This window comes from Phocoena phocoena, chromosome 9 (genome assembly GCF_963924675.1).
Source record: "Phocoena phocoena chromosome 9, mPhoPho1.1, whole genome shotgun sequence".
Classification (NCBI taxonomy): domain Eukaryota; kingdom Metazoa; phylum Chordata; class Mammalia; order Artiodactyla; family Phocoenidae; genus Phocoena; species Phocoena phocoena.
In genome coordinates this window covers 90,284,744-90,301,753 of record NC_089227.1, presented here as the reverse complement: position 1 = coordinate 90,301,753, position 17,010 = coordinate 90,284,744, and the positions used below count along the sequence as shown (strand labels likewise).

Sequence of the window (17,010 nt, the reverse complement as noted above, 5' to 3'; positions counted from 1 at the left end):
TAGTCTTTATTTTAAAGTCTATTTTGTCTGATATAAGAATTGTTACTTCAGCTTTCTTTTGAATTCCATTTGCATGGAATATCTTTTTCCATCCCCTCACTTTCAGTCTGTACATATTCCTAGGTCTGAAGCGGGTCTCTTGTAGGCAGCATATATACAGGTCTTGTTTTTGTATCCATTCAGCCAGTCTGTGTCTTTTGGTTGGAGCATTTAATCCATTTACATTTAAGGTCATTATCAATACATATGTTCCTATTACCATTTTCTTAATTGTTTGGGGTTTGTTTGTTTTTTTAGGTCTTTTCCTTCTCTTGTGTTTCCTGCCTAGAGAAGTTCCTTTAGCATTTGTTGAAAAGCTGGTTTGGTGGTGCTGAATTCTCTTAGCTTGTGCTTGTCTGTAAAGATTTTCATTTCTCCATCAAATCCGAATGAGATCATTGCTGGGTACAGTAATCTCGATTGTAGCTTTAACCCTTTCATCACTTTCAATATGTCCTGCCACACCCTTCTGGCTTGCAGAGTTTCTCCTGGAAGAGCAGCTGTTAACCTTATGGGGATTCCCTTGTGTTATTTGTTGGTTTTCCCTTGCTGCTTTTAATATTTTTTCTTTGTATTTAATTTTTGATAGTTTGATTAATATATGTCTTGGCATGTTTCTCCTTTGAATTATCCTGTATGGGACTCTCTGTGCTTCCTGGACTTGATCGACTATTTCCTTTCCCATATTAGGGAAGTTTTCAACTATAATCTCTTAAAATATTTTCGCAATCCCTTTATTTTTTTCTTCTTCTGGGACCCCTATAATTTGAATGTTTGTGCATTTAATGTTGTCCCACAGGTTTCTGAGACTGTCCTCAATTCTTTGTATTCTTTATTCTTTATTCTGCTCTGTGTTAGTTATTTCCACTATTTTATCTTCCACGTCACTTATGCTTTCTTCTGTCTCAGTTATTCTGCTATTGATTCCTTCTAGGGAATTTTTAATTTCATTTATTGTGTTGATCATCATTGTTTGTTTGCTCCACAGTTCTTCTAGGTCCTTGTTAAATGTTTCTTGTATTTTCTCCATTCTATTTCCAAGATTTTGGGTCATCTTTACTGTCATTACTTGGAATTCTTTTTCAGGTAGACTGACTATTTTCTCTTCATTTTTTTGGTCTGGTGGGTTTTTACCTTGCTCCTTCGTCTGCTGTGTATTTCTCTGTCTTCTCATTTTGCTTAACTTACTGTGTTTGGGGTCTCCTTTTCGCAGACTGCAGGTTTGTAGTTGCCGTTGTTTCTGGTGTCTGCCCCCAGTGGGTAAGGTTGGTTCAATGGGTTGTGTAGGCTTCCTGGTGGAGGGGACTGGTGCCTGTGTTCTGATGGATGAGGCTGGATCTTGTCTTTCTGGTGGGCAGGACTGCATCCGGTGGTGTGTTTTTCATTGTCTGTGAACTTATTGTGATTTTAGGCAATCTCTCTGCTAATGGGTGTGGTTGTGTTCCTGTCCTGCTAGTTGTTTGGCATGGGGTGTCTAGCACTGGAGCTTGCTGGTCATTGAGTGGAGCTGGGTCTTAGCGTTGAGACCGAGATCTCTGGGAGAGCTCTTGCCAACTGATATTACAAGGGGCTGGGAGGTCTCTGGTGGACCAGTGTCCTGAACTCGGCTCTCCCACCTCAGAGGCTCAGGCCTGACACCTGGCTGGAGCACCAAGACCCTGTCAGCCACACGGCTGGGTCATCCTGGAGAAGATGGACTGAAGCCAGGAGAAAGCTAGAGGATGGGAGACCTGTCAGAAGACTTGTTTGATGAAATCAGGCAAGGTTGGTGGCATTCTGTACCCAGGCTCTACTCGCAAAGGGGAAAGGGGTCCCTTGGGAAGCCGAGCACGTGCTTCCACCTAAAGTGTGTTTTAAGAATAAATACTTGTTATGGGAAAAGTTCAGTGTAAAAACAAGCAGTATATTGGACCCTAATGCACCATCCCTTAGCCTCTGTAATTATCAGTTCACGGACAATTTTATTTCTGTCACCAGCTATGATCTCCTCTCATATTATTTTGAAGTAAATCCCAGATATTATATCATTTTACCCATGAAATTTTCTGAATGTGTTTTGTAAAAGGTAAGATTTTTTTATGGATACAATCACAAAATGTTATCTCAAAAATTAAAATAATAGCTTCTGAATATCACTAAATACTCAGTATTCAAAATTTTAGTTGTCTTGCCGATGTCATTTGTTTTCTTATGCTCTGTTTGTTTTCATCAGGATTCAAATAAAATGCATTCACTGTGATTGGCTGGTATGACACTTAAGTCTCTGTAGGTTCCCACCCATCTCTCTCTCTCTCTCTCTCTTTTTTCCCTTCATTTATTTATTAAAGAAACCAGGCTATTTGTCCTGTACTGTGCTGATAACATCCCCAAAGTCTCAATGATGTGTTCTTCTCTCTTCCCTGTTTCCGCTAAGTTGATATTTGGATATAGGTTCATCAGACACATTTTTTCCCAGATCTCTTTTGTAAGTAGTGTTTTATTCTTCCAAGAGAGGATATGTAATGTCTCATTCTTTCTCTCTCTCTCTCTCTCTCTCTCTCTCTCTCTGTCTCTGGTTAACAGTCTTTGACGATCAATGTCTGCATCCAGGAATCATCAGTGGTTGCAAAATTGTGATATTCTACTTCTATCCTTCATTTATTAACTGGAATATGTCTCTAAAGAGAAAATTTTTTTCTATTCCTACTGTTTTGTTACTTAGTTATACAGTTTGTTTCAGAGAAGCAGGATAAATGGTTCTTTTATATATACATTTTCAAAATAATAAGTTCACTAGCATCTTTTGACGGTGACTGTGGTTTGGAAGTGGCATCCAATTTTGGGAACTACTCCCATGAAGAGTTTGCGTCTGTATACCCTCCCCTTGAATCTAGGTGGGCTTACAGATACTTGGCAAATAGAGTACAGTGGAATTCATGCTGTGTAACTTTTGAGGCTGGATCATTAAATGCCATGCAGCATATGGAAAATATGGGCAATACTGATGGTCTCTAATTAACAGGAGTTTTGTAAATTCAAGGTAATACTTATTTAAAATGTCTCACTGCTCTCATTCATTCAATGTCGGTCATGAATATTTATTGAATAGTTGTTGAATCCACAAATACTTATTGAATCCATAAATGACACTCTGCTAGGTAAAATGGTTACAAAATGAACCAGTAGAAAAGCTGTGTCTTCAGGATGCCCACAGTTCATGTTGTGGGGAGAGATGAAGAAAGAAATGAGCAATAACAGTCTGACACAGATTCTAGGAGAAAGGCATGTGTGACGATGGAAAGGAGAACCGTATTTACAAACTGGGGAGATCAGCAAGAATTTCACAGAGGAGGCAGGAGTCTCTATGGGTGAGATGGCCAAGTGGCTGCTACCCTAGAGGGACCAGCCTAAGAGGGCATGGAAACCAGGAGAACTACTAGTGGTGGCTCAGAGTGATGACACAAATGGTGAATAAAGGGCAGAAAGGGTTGGGTTTTTATAATTTGTTGTTTTAACTGTTACGGGGAGGTTGCAGCAGATGGCATGAGACAGGATCAGATCTGTTGCTCAGAAAAGTTATCTGGATGTCAGTGTGAAAGGTGACCAGAATCTTAACTTCTGGAGACAGATGGACAAATCAGGACATTGGTACCAAAGTCCAGTTGAAGAGATGAGGAGATCCGAAAGCCTGAAGAAAGACAGTGGTGATGAAGATAGAAGGGGTTGGTGAATTCAAGAGTTATTGATACGGACTTATTGTGAAGGGTGAGAAAGGAGTATCAGTGAATGCCGGGTGGCCAGCATAGGCAAAGGGTGAATATATTATATGTGATAGAAAATATAAAAGAAAGGTAATAGTGTCAAAAAATGAACTCTGTTTTATATAAGTTAAAATTGAAACCCCTGTGAGACATCTAAGAAGATATAGAAATGTGCAGTTTGAAATATATGTTTAGAGCTCAGGAGATCCCTCTAGGTCAGGAGAGAATATTTAGGGGGGTCTATCAAATCCTTTTCTCTCCCATCCCATCATTAGTAGGAAAAGGAGGAAAATAATAGATGGGAGTTGGTGTAGAGAAAATGGAATAGTACGATTATTAAATGTAGATAATACCGCACAATTTTGAACATCCATGTTCTTTAAATAACATTGCTTCATATTCATACACATCTTACCTTCCTATTCATATAGCAGACACTATTGTATTTTTTTTTACTCAATAATGAAAGCACTTTATTTTCAGTCCTTAAATTTCACATGCCTTGAAATTATTATGTTTCTAAGAAGGTAAATTATTTGAAAACTCACACATCTGTGTAAGATGATTATATAAACAGAAGAGTGTAGTTATTTGGGTAAAAGTGTATGTATTTTTGTGTATTTAAAATATTCAGAGTGGTGCTTTAAGAGAGAGTTGAAATAGAATTACTAGAATGGGAGAAAATATTGTTTCTTTTAGACTTTATCTTGTAATTGCACATTTCAAAGCGGAAGTATTCAATTCATTTTACTGGTTGAAATGCATTCCTATTAATTAAGATGATTCTTCATTGGGTGCTTGGTAACCTGATTAGCTTTTTGGATTCTACACAGACCATAATCAGACCCTATAAGCTGTATTGACTTCTGCCACAATTTTCTGCCATTACAGTTGTAAAGGGCCTTTCATGTTGAGTCTGTTTCTAAGTAATCTAAAACTTTTCAAGACAGTTGAAAGCACTATTCAGATGGAGGAATTGGGAGCCTAATTTGCTATGTGGTATGTAATCCAAAGATTTCAGTCTCCTGAACTTTAAGGAAAGCATAGCCCGCTTTCTTTTTGTTAATTGAAATTAAAATATGTAGGCTGTTTGATATTTATGAATTAGAAAAGCTAAAGGTTATTCAGTGAGAAAAGTTACATAGAGAAACTCCCAGGGTTGAAGTTGTACACATACCAGATAATCTTTTTTTTTTTTTAGAAAAAAGTAATATTAAATGTTTATTTTGATAACATATGTAAGTATAAGAACTAAAACTATCACTCAGAATCACATGATCTGTAACTAACTATATTTATATTTTGATGTGTTCCCTTTCAATTGCTTTATTTCCATGTTTTTAAATATATAGGGAATCATAAGTAAATCCTACTCTTTCATTGTGTAACTATGTCTCAATTTATATAATAATTATTCCTTTATGAAAAGCTTCCTTTACGGAACTTTTAGGTTTCTCGATGTTTGGTGGTATAAAACACTCCTGTAATTAACATAATGTTTATAAACCACAGTTAACATTTCAAATTATTTTCTTATGTCAAATCCCCAGGAGAGAAATGACTGATTCAATGGCATAAACATTTTAAAGCCTCTTAATAAAAATTATAAAACTGCTTTCTAGAAATTTTGTACTGTTTACTTGCCCAACAGCAATGTCTAAGAATACCTGATGGGAAGTGTTAGGAATTTAATACCCTACAGGTTCTGAAAATGTGTTCATGGATAGAAACAAAAAGCTAATATAATATTACACTTGATGAAACAGAATGAGAGGATAAAATTACATCCCTAGAAAGAAAGAAATTATGTTTTATACAGTCAATTATGTCCAACAAAAAAGAGAGTAAGACATGTTGTTTACCTTTATTGTTACCTTTTATGTCTTTGGTTTTTTAAAAAATGTCTGTATTTTTTGCATATTTTGATGGGCTGTTTATCTTTTATTGTTGAATTGCAGGTACTGTTTATATATTCTGAATACAAGTCTTTTGACAGGTATATTTAGTGCAAATATGTTCTCAGTTTATTTTTATCTTTTTTTTTTATGTTTCTTTTGATCGGCAGAAGTTTAAATATTCTTATGAATTCCAGTTTTAGGAGGTAGGCATATTTCATGCTAGAGCTTTTTGTGTCCTTCTTAAATCATTGCTTACTCCAGGAAAGGTTGGGAAGATATTCTCCTTTGTCTTCTTGAAGATTTATAGTGTTAGCTTTTATGTATAAGTATGTGATTCAGCTCAGATTCTTGTGTATTCTGCAAAGTAGCTTCAAGGTTCATTTTTAAAAATACGATTATCCAAAACTTTGCAAGTTTCTTAATAACATCATGAGAGGTGAAATAAAAGAATCTTATTCATGATTTTTTAAAATGCATTTATCCAGTTTTTTTCCAGCACTATTTTTTGAGTAGACTTTCCTTTTCTATAGAATTGTCTTGGTGCCTTTGCCTCTTGATTGTATGTGGGTCTTTTTCTGAACTCTGTTGTTTCATTGATTTGTTTATCCTTAATCCACTTCCACACTGTTTTGATTGCTATAGATTATTGTAAGTCTTCAACCTGGTAATATGAATCATCTCACTTTGCTTTTCTAAGGGTGTTAGGGTTATTCTGCATCTTTTGAATTTGTGTATAGATTTTAGAATTAGTTTGTGTCTACATAAAACTGTTTGGATTTTAATTGGGATTGCATTGAATCTATAGGTAAATTTAGGGAGAATTGGCATATTAACATTATTGAATGTTCCAATCTATAAGCATGATATATTTCTCCACTTATTTAGGTGTTCTTTAATTTCTCTTAGCAGTCTTTTATAGTTTCAGCGCAGTTTTCAGGTCCTTGCATACCTTTTGTTAAATTCATTCCTAAGTATTTTAAATAGTATGATTTTAAATTTCACATGTAATTATTATTGCTAATATATAGAAATAACTGATGTCTATGTGTACACACATGTGTAGATATTTATTTATTGACTTTGTCTTGCAGGTTTGCTAAATTCACTCATTAGTTCTAGTAGTTTTTGATATATACCTTAGGTTTTTTTGTTTTTTTGTTTTTCTGGGGTTTTTTTTTTTGCAGTACGCGGGCCTCTCACCGCTGTGGCCTCTCCCACTGTGGAGCACAGGCTCCGGACGCTCAGGCTCAGCGGCCATGGCTCACAGGCCCAGCCACTCCATGGCATGTGGGATCTTCCTGGACCGGGGCATGATCCCGTGTCCCCTGCATTGGCAGGCGGACCCTCAAATACTGCGCCACCAGGGAAGCCCCCTTAGGTTTTTTTGTATACATAATTGTGTGGTCTGTGACTAGGACAGTTTTATTTCCTTACACACCTTTTATTTTTCTTGCCTTATTGAATGAGCTGGCAATATGTTGAATAACTGTGGTAAGAATGAACATGCTTGCCTTCTTCCCGATTATAGGAGGAAGCATTCCATATTTCCTCATGAGGTATGCTGTTTGGTTGTTGTTGTTTTTATAAAAGCCCTTTATGTAATTAATTATGATTCTCTGTCAGTTTTCTGAGAGTTTTTTTAAGTCACAAATGAGTGATGTATTTACTCAAATGCTTTTTTTTTAATATATGGAAGTGACCTGATTTCCTCCTTTATTTTCTTTATATCATAAATTCCATTGATTTTTTAAAAAAATTACTCAGTTTGCATTTCTAAGTTAAGCCTCACTTGATGTACTATCATTTTTTATATGCTGGATTCAATTTACTAATATGTTGTTAAGCATTTTTGAGACTGATTATGAAAGATATTGGTCTATAAATTTATTTTCTTGAAATATCCTTTATGGGTTTTGATATCAAGGTTATGCTGGCCCCATAAATTGAGATAGGGATTGTCTGCTTTCTGAAAGAATTTTTATAAGATTGGTATTATTTTTTTCCTTAATTATTTCATAGAATTTCCTAAAGAACTGTCTGGGCTTGAGATTTATTTGGGGCAAGAATAGATATAGAATTATTCACATTTTCTATTTCTTCTTCAGTCAGTTTTACTAAGTTGAATTTTTCAAGGAATTTGTCCACTTCGTTGAAATTGTTAAGTCTGTTGGCCTAAAGTTGTTCACAGTGTTCTCTTATTATTTTTTTAATGTCTGTAAAATCCCCTCCTTTATTCTTGATACAAGTAATTTGTTACAGACCTTTTTCTCTTATAATTTCATTTTTTCTCCCCTACTTTGTGCTATTCTTTTCATGTATTACACTTTGACATAACATATAAACCCCGCATTTCAGTATTGATATTTTTGCTTTAAGCAGTCAGTTGTTTTTTGAAGAAATTAAGAGGTGAAAGAACAGTTCATAGTCTTTTATGTATACCCACATATTCACCATTTCCAGCTTTCTTCATTTCTTTCTGTTGATCAAAGATTTCATCTGGTATCATTTTGCCCGAGTTTGAAAGATTTCCTTTAGCATTTCTTATAGTACAGTTCTCTTGGCAGTAAATAATTTCAAATTTAATTTTTCTGAAATGTCTTTATTTTATCCTCATTTTTTTAAACTATATTTTTATGAATATAGAATACTGGATTGACTGGTTTGTTTGTTGGCTTCTTCCAGCACTTTAAATATGTTGTTTCATTTTCTTCAGGCCTCCATGTTTTAAGGATGAACAGTCAGGTACCATTTGTATCATTATTCCCCTGTTGATGTCTTTTTTTCCTCTGTTTTTGAGGCTTTTTTCTTTTAGTTTTAAGCCTCTATGTGTTTGTTTTACTTTTCTATTGCTGCTGTAAGCAAATTACCATGAGCAGTGGTTTAAGACCGCACAAATATAATATCATACAGTTTGGGAGATCAGAAGTCTAAGATGGATGGTTGGGCTGTGTTTCTTCCAGAGACTCTGGGGAAGAACCCACTTCCTTGTCTTTTTCAGCTTGTTGAGGTGGCCTACTTTTCCTGGCTCATGGCCCCGCCTCACTCTGACCTCTGCTTCTATACTCACCTCTTGTTCTCTGACTCTCCTGCCTCCCTTCTTCCCTTATAAGGACCTTTGTGATGACATCAGGGCCCCCTCCCACAGATAATCCAAAATAATCTCCTATGTCAACATCCTTAATGTAATCATACCAGAAAGGGCTCTTTTGCCTTGTACGGTTTTCATAGTTTCTGGGCATTAGAATGTGGGCATATTTTTCCTGGTTGTTGTAGTGGGCATCATTCTAACTTCCACATGGTTTTCTTTGTATTTATCCTGTTTTAGGTTCATTGATCTTTTTGGAACTGAAGGTTGACCTTTTTTTTTTCCCCTACAAATTTGGAATATTTTCATCCGTGTATTTTCTGCTCCATCCTTTTCTGCTCCTTCTGGCATTCAATTATGTGTACTTAAATTGCTTGCTATTGCCTTATGGGTCTTGCGGAAAAAAATAAAATGTTTTAGTCTCTGTTTTACAGATTATGTAATTTGTATTGCTCTGTTTTCATGTTCACTGACCCCTTTTTGCAGTGTCCAGTTTGCTCTTAACTCCATTCAGTGATCATTTCAAAAAATTTTTCTTCCTCACGGATCACATTTTCTTGCTTCTTTTCGTGTCTAATACAATTGATTATATGCTGGGTAGATGATATATTGTATGGAGTCTGGCTTTTCTTTTATTGTGACCTAGTTGATACCGTTTCAGCATTATATTCTGTTCAGTTCCCTTCTTGCTTCACAAAATCCAAAAACAAGTCTAGTATAAGGGATGGATGCTACTAGCCTAGTGTAAAAAAAAAACAATCATCAATAAGATGTGTTTCTTCCTAGGTTTATGCAAATTTATTTGATCCCAGGATATGTTGTTGATTATATGACTACACTATATTAACTCTGTCACGATATTACAGATTTCAGAAGATTGATTGTTTATGGAAATAGCTTGAAAGCATGAAGATGATTTTTTTCCAAAGTGCACCACTGAATTCCAGGCTAGATCTCACTGTTGGCAGAAAAGCTGAACAGACCCCTTTTGTGGCTTTTTTGCCTCCCATGAACTCACCTTAATAGTGAATCTACCTCTATTGAACAAAAATGGAAAAAGACATAAGTATACAATAAACCCCAGTGAGAAGGAGTACTTAGGTTTCTTCATTATAAGAATCTTCACTTTTTCAAAAAAATGTTCTTATTCATAGTAAGTATTTAATAATTGCTGGATTAATTTTAATGAGCAGAAGGAAAGTTTTTCAAGTAAAGCCTTTCCTTTTTACTGTCCTCTGCTTCATTGTAGATACTGGCTGTGCATTAGCATACAGCTAATATTGTCGAAGTTAGATGACATGTGGTAGAATTTGAGAACATGAAATTATAGGTACAACCTAGAATCCTAAAATGCTAGTGCTAAAACAGACCATAGCAGCCTACCAAAACCTCATCACTTAACATATAAAGAAACTGAATCTATGGAATTATTTTTGCCATAAATGTTATTCATATGAACAATAATTAAGTAAATAGTAATACTATTGCTGGTGGAATTTAGACTGCTTACAGCATGTATTACAGTAGGATTTTAAAATACACCCCTGTCCAGAAATGTTAATATTTGATAAAATGGAAAAAAGCAATAAAACTTAATGGCATTGCTTCGTGGCAATAAAACCGCTTGTAAAAACTTGTATAGAAAAATATGCATTGAATGATGACGCCACTGCAAATTACTTAAGTAAAATTTCTCATTTGGGGGACTAGGGTAGGGTGTCAGAGAGGGAAAATATCCCATGTGAGATAGTTCAATTGAGGGAATTTAGTACAGGGGACTACTTACAGGATATTAGAAGAACTGAAAAGAGGTAACCCATAGATAGCAATCCATGGATTAGCAACTGCAGAAATTCTCTGCCACCTCCAGGACTGGAGGGACAAAGGGAAAAGACAGTGTTATCAGCATTCAGGAGCCAGGGCCATTCAGCAGTGGTGGGACCTTGGACAAGTAGCCATTGATGGGCTGTGCAGTGAGGGTCATTGGGCAGGAGCTGGGACTCCAGAGAAGGGAATCAGACCACAAGAGTTGAGGTCATTGCTGGGGCTGCCTGTCTGTGCTGGGACCGTAGAGACAGGGTGGCCTGGGAAGAGTGCTTGCCAGTGGGAAATGGAAACAGAGGAGAAACAGCCACTGCCAGAGACACTGCTTGATAAAAGAGAGCTAAGGAGAAATATATACTTGCACTCTCCTCTCTTTCTACTGGCTAATTTTTATATTAATATTTATGTTTCTTGCTCCTAGTCCTTTAATACATCTGGGCTTAATATTTGTGTATGATGGGAGGTAGAATACTGATTTTATTTTTCTCCATTTTATTTTATTTATTTATTTTTTTGCGGTACCCGGGCCTCTCACAGTTGCGGCCTCTCTCGTTGCGGAGCACAGGCTCCGGACGCGCAGGCTCAGCGGCCATGGCTCACGGGCCCAGCCGCTCCGCGGCACGTGGGATCCTCCCGGACCGGGGCACGAACCCGCGTCCCCTGCATCGGCAGGCGGACTCCCAACCACTGCGCCACCAGGGAAGCCCCCTATGTCTTTTCTTATGCAAACACCTTTATTTGAATTACTGTATCTTTGAATATTACATGACTCGATATTCAATAAGGATAATCTATTGTTATGTTTTCAAAATATTCTCAGCCATTTGTGAACCTTTATTCTTTGAAATTAATTATAGAATCAGTTTGACAAGATTCTTCAAAATAGTATTTCTCATATTCACTTGGAATTACATTGAATTTATGTATTAATTTGGAGGAAATTCATATCATTAGAGTATTAAATTGTCCCATCCATGGCTATGGCGTGGTTCTCCTTTTCTTTAAGGTTTATGTCTCCAGTAGTTTAAAAATTTTCTGCATAAAAGTCTTATTGCTTTATTTTTGTTGATATTATAGATGACATCCTATTTTTTATTATATTTTTACTTAGTTATTGCTAGAGATGGGGAGCACTTGATTTTTTTATGTTGATAGTGTACCTTTCTTACAAGGTTTAATTTTTGGCCTGTGAATTTTCTTGGACTTTTGATGTATGGGATGATATTAGTGGAAATATTACAAGGTTTGCTTTCTTTCTTCCATGGCTTTTTCCTCCAATTTTATTTCCTTGACTTATTATGTTGGTCAAGACCTCCAATACTATGTTGAAAACTTTTGTTACTAGTGGATCATCTTGTCCCTTGAAAGGAATGCTTTGAATTTTCTTTATTCCAAATAATGTTTTCCCTACGGATTTTGATAGATGACCTTTATCAGGTAAATAAGTTGTGTTCGATTCCTAGTTTTCTAACAATTGACCCTAAAAGGCACTGAACTTTATTATTTTTTCTGCACCTTTTGGGATGATAATGTGGTTTATCTCACTTAAACTGCAGTATGGTGAAATTATAATAATGTGTTTTCTTTTTTATTTTATTTTTATTGAGGTATAGTTAATTTACAATGTTGTGTTAGTTTCAAGTGTACAGCAGAGTGTTTCAGTTATACATATATATGTATACAAATATGTTCTTTTTCAGAATCTTTTCCATTTTAGGTTATTACAAGATAATGAGTATAGTTCCCTGTGCTATACAGTAGGTCCTTGTTGTTTACCTGTTTTATATATAGTAGTGGGTATATGTTAATTTCAAACTCCTAATTTATCACCCCTCCCCGGCCCCCCACCTCCGCTATCCCTTTGGTAACCGTAAGTTTGTTTTCTGTGTCTGTGAGTCTATTTCTGTTTTATAAATAAATTCGTTTTGTACCATTTTTTTAAGGTGCCACAAGTAAGTGCTATCATATGATATTTGCCTTTCTCTGACATTTCACTTAATATGATAATCTGTAGGTCCATCCATGTTGTTGCAAATGGAATTATTTCATTCTTTGTTATTTTCTGATGTTGAAGTATTCTTAATTCTTGCAAAAACCCATAATGGATCACAATTTAGTTTTTATGTAACAGACCAGTAAAAGCAATTAGCTATTTTTTTTAATGATTTTGGTATGTGTGATTATAAATATAATTTAGGTTAAAAGTTTGTTTTCTGCTGCTGCCCTTATCTGGTTTTGTTATTTCAGAAGCCATAGCATCATTTTCTAAAACAAGTTTTATTAGACACTGTCTTTCTATAAAACTTGGGTAGAATTACTTGTAAAACATCTAAGTCTACTTGGCACATTTTGGGGTTGGGGGTGGAATGAGTAATGTTTCTGAAAACTTTCAATTTTTAAAACAGTCTAATCTATCCAATTTCCATATTTATTACACCAAATTTTGCAAATTATATTTTTTCCAGAAATTTATCTCGGTTTTCCAGTTTATTAACATATAGATCTTTATAACATTCTTGTATGACTTTTAAACTCCATTATATCTTATCCTCTCTTGTTTTATTTTTTAATAAAACAAAATAGTTTTCCATTTTTTGTTATTTGGTTTTACAAGACCACCTTGTTCGTCTTGAAAAAAAAAAAAAAAAAAACCCAGATTTTCGTATTGTTGATTATCTCCGTTATTTACCGTCCATGTCACTGATCGCTGCCTTGGGCCTTTTGTTACGGGACTGGGACTGGGAGTCAGGGGCCTGCAGCAGTCGGGAGAAAGGAGGGGTTGGAAGACTTGCCCTTATTTCTGTTCTGGTTTCCCAACCCAGGGTTGTCTGTCCTGTCATCTGACAGCAAGTGGAATAAGGACTTGAGTAGTAAGAAGGAGGATGAGACTTAGATGGAGAATAGTATTCCGGGGAGGAGCATAGTGCAGAAAATCAGAAAACCTCACACCAGGGACTTCTCTGGTGGTCCAGTGGTTAAAACTTCGCCTTCCATTGCCGGGGTTGTGGGTTCGATCCCTGGTCAGGGAGCTAAGATCCCACACGCCTTGCAGCCAAAAAACCGAAACATAAAACAGAAGCGATATTGTAACAAATTCAATAAAAACTTTTTTAAAAAATGGTCCACATCAAAGAAATCTTAAAAAAAAAAAAAAAAGAAAGAAAACCTCACACCTTAACTGTGGACTGAAAGAAAGTTGTTGTAATGACTTGAGGACAATAAATGGCAATGGATACACTTAGTCCAGGGGCTGTCTTTGCTTTCCTCCCAAGTCATATACCACCAGAAAGGCAATATTCGAAGTTTTCACAAGAGTATAGTAATGCTAGGTTGAACAGACAATTGAATATCTGTCATTAATACACCAATGTATTCTTATCAGTAAATGACTCATTCTAGCAAATCCTGGGGGTCATTATGGTTATTAGGGCCTGTGCCTTATAGGATGTTAAGTCTAGATTAATCTGAACGATGAAAAATAACTATTTCTAGTAAGAATTTTAAAATATTACCTTTAACTTGTTGCAAAAGTAAGTGTTTTTGTGCTAACAATAATAGAACTGTCTTTATTCTGAAAAGCTAATTACTGTAATTCCTCTTGTGCCTGTTCAGTGATCCTGGACTGATTCTGAAATGCCAGTGGAACTGCCACTGACAGCTATTTACCTCTGTTAATTGTGTTTGCTGTTAATCTATCACCGAGGCTGAGAATATGGCTTAAATGGTCTCTATAGTACTGTGGAAGCCTTCTGATACCGAAGGGTTCGAAAGTATTTAAGCAACTTTCAGTCCTGTCAAACCCAGAGGAATAAGTTCATACTTAGCAGGTTCTGCATTTTTATCTGTCATTAGGCCTAGTCAAGACTGGGGGAAAAGAGAAGAAAATGGTATTTCCTCCATGGATGAAGGGATACAGTGTGGTCAGATAAACATTGCCCTGAGAAGTGCTTGTTGAAGGCAAGGGAAATATTTTGGAAAAGTTCGGGAGATGAGGTAGTGGCTCAAGTCCATAGATTAACTTAAATGAGTCATTTAAGTGCAGCCAGAAAGACCTTAAGCTGAGTTAACAGAGGATCGGGTAATAGGCCGGAAAGGATTTTAGTAAATTCTCGCCTCATTCTCCTCTGCCTCCTTGTTCTACTAATTGAATAAAATTGTATGTAAAATTCACAACTGAGTGCTTTTTAACATCAAAGGTGTTCAATAATGAAGTATGTTCTTTACTTTTCAGTTTTTATTCTACTTTCTTTCCTCCTTTCTGTCCCTTTGTGTTCCTTTTCTCTTTGCATTCATACATAATCAGGTTTCTGTTGTTCAGATTAATGCAAGTGCAAAAGTAGTTCAAAGTATCAGATAAACACAACTATCTGGGAACCAAATTAGTGGAAAATGACTTCACAAATCTCAGTTAACAAAGTTTTTTCCCGTAGGTTTTTCTTTTTAAGTCAATCTTTTAGATTTTGAGCTAGAGTTAGTATTAACTTCTTTTAAAAGTTTGTTTACTTCATTAAAAATTGATACTCAAAATGTATTATAATAAAGCCTTACTGAGCAACTGTTAGCAGTATCTACTAAAGTTAAAAAAAAAAACTTACGGCATAGCAATTGTACTCATCTTACGTACCACGAGAGGGGACGTATCCACCAAGAGACAGGCACAAGAAAGTTTATATCATTAATAGCCCCAAACTGGAAACAGCCAGATGTTTACCAGCAGAAGAGTAGGTAAATACACTTTTCTATTACTCAAAAATAATGATGAGCAAAAGATGTCAGACACAAAAGAGTACATATTGTATGATTCATCTTATATGAAGTTCAAGTTCAAACAAATTGAATCTATGGTATAGAAGTCAGAATAGTGGTTACTGATTGGTTGGTGAGAGGAATGTAAATAGATTGGGCAGGGACACATGGAAACCTGGTTGCTATAAACTGCCTAAAGCCTGATCTGGATGGAGATTTACATATGTGTATAAAAATGTCCATCAAACTGTATAAGACAATTTGGGCACTATCTGTATGCATAACCGAACATATTGTTTGATTTTAGTTCATCCCTAAAAGGATAAGTGATACTAAAATATATATTAAAATTTTTTTTTTTTTTACTAAGGCAGATAAATTATGCTACTTTGTTGCAGAATTTTAATGTTGGGTTGACTTTTCATTTTGTGGCTACTGTAGTGAACTGAGCTCTTACTGTGTTTGATTTTGATCCTCAAAGCTGCTTTACTCTAAAGGATGTTTTCAATTGAGGATTATTATTTTGCATTTCATTGATCTTACACAGATTTGAAGTAGTTTGAGGAGGTTTTAGGTAAAAAGGAAAAGCTTACCTGAAGTTTGAAAAATTTTCTAAGGATGGGTTGCATATTTAAATATAATATATTTAATATATAATATATAACTATATATTATAATTATATATAAATATATTTATATAGTAAGTGTAGTATGGAAGCTGTCTTAAACCATGTATTTTATCTTTCTTATATTTTTATTCTACGTACATTGGTTATTCAATGGGAGTAGACAACACAAAGAGCTTTTGTATTAAACTAATGATTAATTTAAGGCTGAAAATACGTAAAAGCAAAAAATGGCTATCGATGAGGATTTGTGATAAAGCCATCAAAATTTAGATATTTCAGTTTATGTGTATTAGTGATTTTCCAAGGTTTCCCACTTTACTCATGGCTAACAGCTTTCAGTAAGTATTTTTCAAAGGCCTTTTGATTATAGGCAGTGGGCTTGGGGTTTCTAGGTTTCCTGAGTAACTCTTAAGCACTAACCTCTCGCTTCCTTTTGCCTCTTGTCTTTATAGGCTGCCCTGCAAGTCGGGGGCCACGGAGAAAGGCTGCACCAGTGTCGGGAGGTCATGCTGCTAACTTACAAATCCATCCCCATGCAAGTGGATGGAGAGCCCTGTAGGTTGGCCCCGGCTATGATTCGGATCTCGTTGAGGAATCAGGCCAACATGGTACAGAAGAGCAAGAGAAGGACGTCCATGCCTTTACTCAATGAGTGAGTCTGCCCTTGCCCACCTTTGTGAACATGGAGACCGTGGAGAGGAGGGCACTGAGCATGTGCATGATCAGGGGCCTCCCTGTGCTGGGAAAGGAGACGAGTCCAGGAAACTCAGCAGCTCCTTGGTCTCTTGCACATATTTCTTCATGTTTACTATACGGTGACCACACGCTTCTTTCAGAAGTTATTGCTGTATGATGTGTTAGAGTGATGACGCTTTTTCACTGACCACTTGAGTATATACTTACTGGGACCAGCAGAAAATCACTGAGTGATTCAGGGTCGTAAAACGTGTCCTGTTGAACGTGTTCTGTTTTGTTTAAGAAGGCGCGCTGTTGGCCTCCTCTTTTCCCCGGTCGCTTGGAGAGTGTTGGTTTCTCCAGGTGCAGGAGGT

General features: G+C 36.0%; 1 protein-coding gene across 2 annotated transcripts in view; it reads left to right on the top strand.

The window, feature by feature from the left end:
• DGKI (diacylglycerol kinase iota) overlaps positions 1-17,010 on the top strand; it is a 461,776-nt gene that overhangs the window by 288,518 nt on the left and 156,248 nt on the right. For both annotated transcript variants that reach the window (XM_065884368.1, XM_065884366.1), the window contains exon 21: positions 16,414-16,613. In XM_065884368.1, coding sequence (XP_065740440.1) covers positions 16,414-16,613 — 200 coding nt within the window. The remainder of the gene's footprint in view (positions 1-16,413; positions 16,614-17,010) is intronic.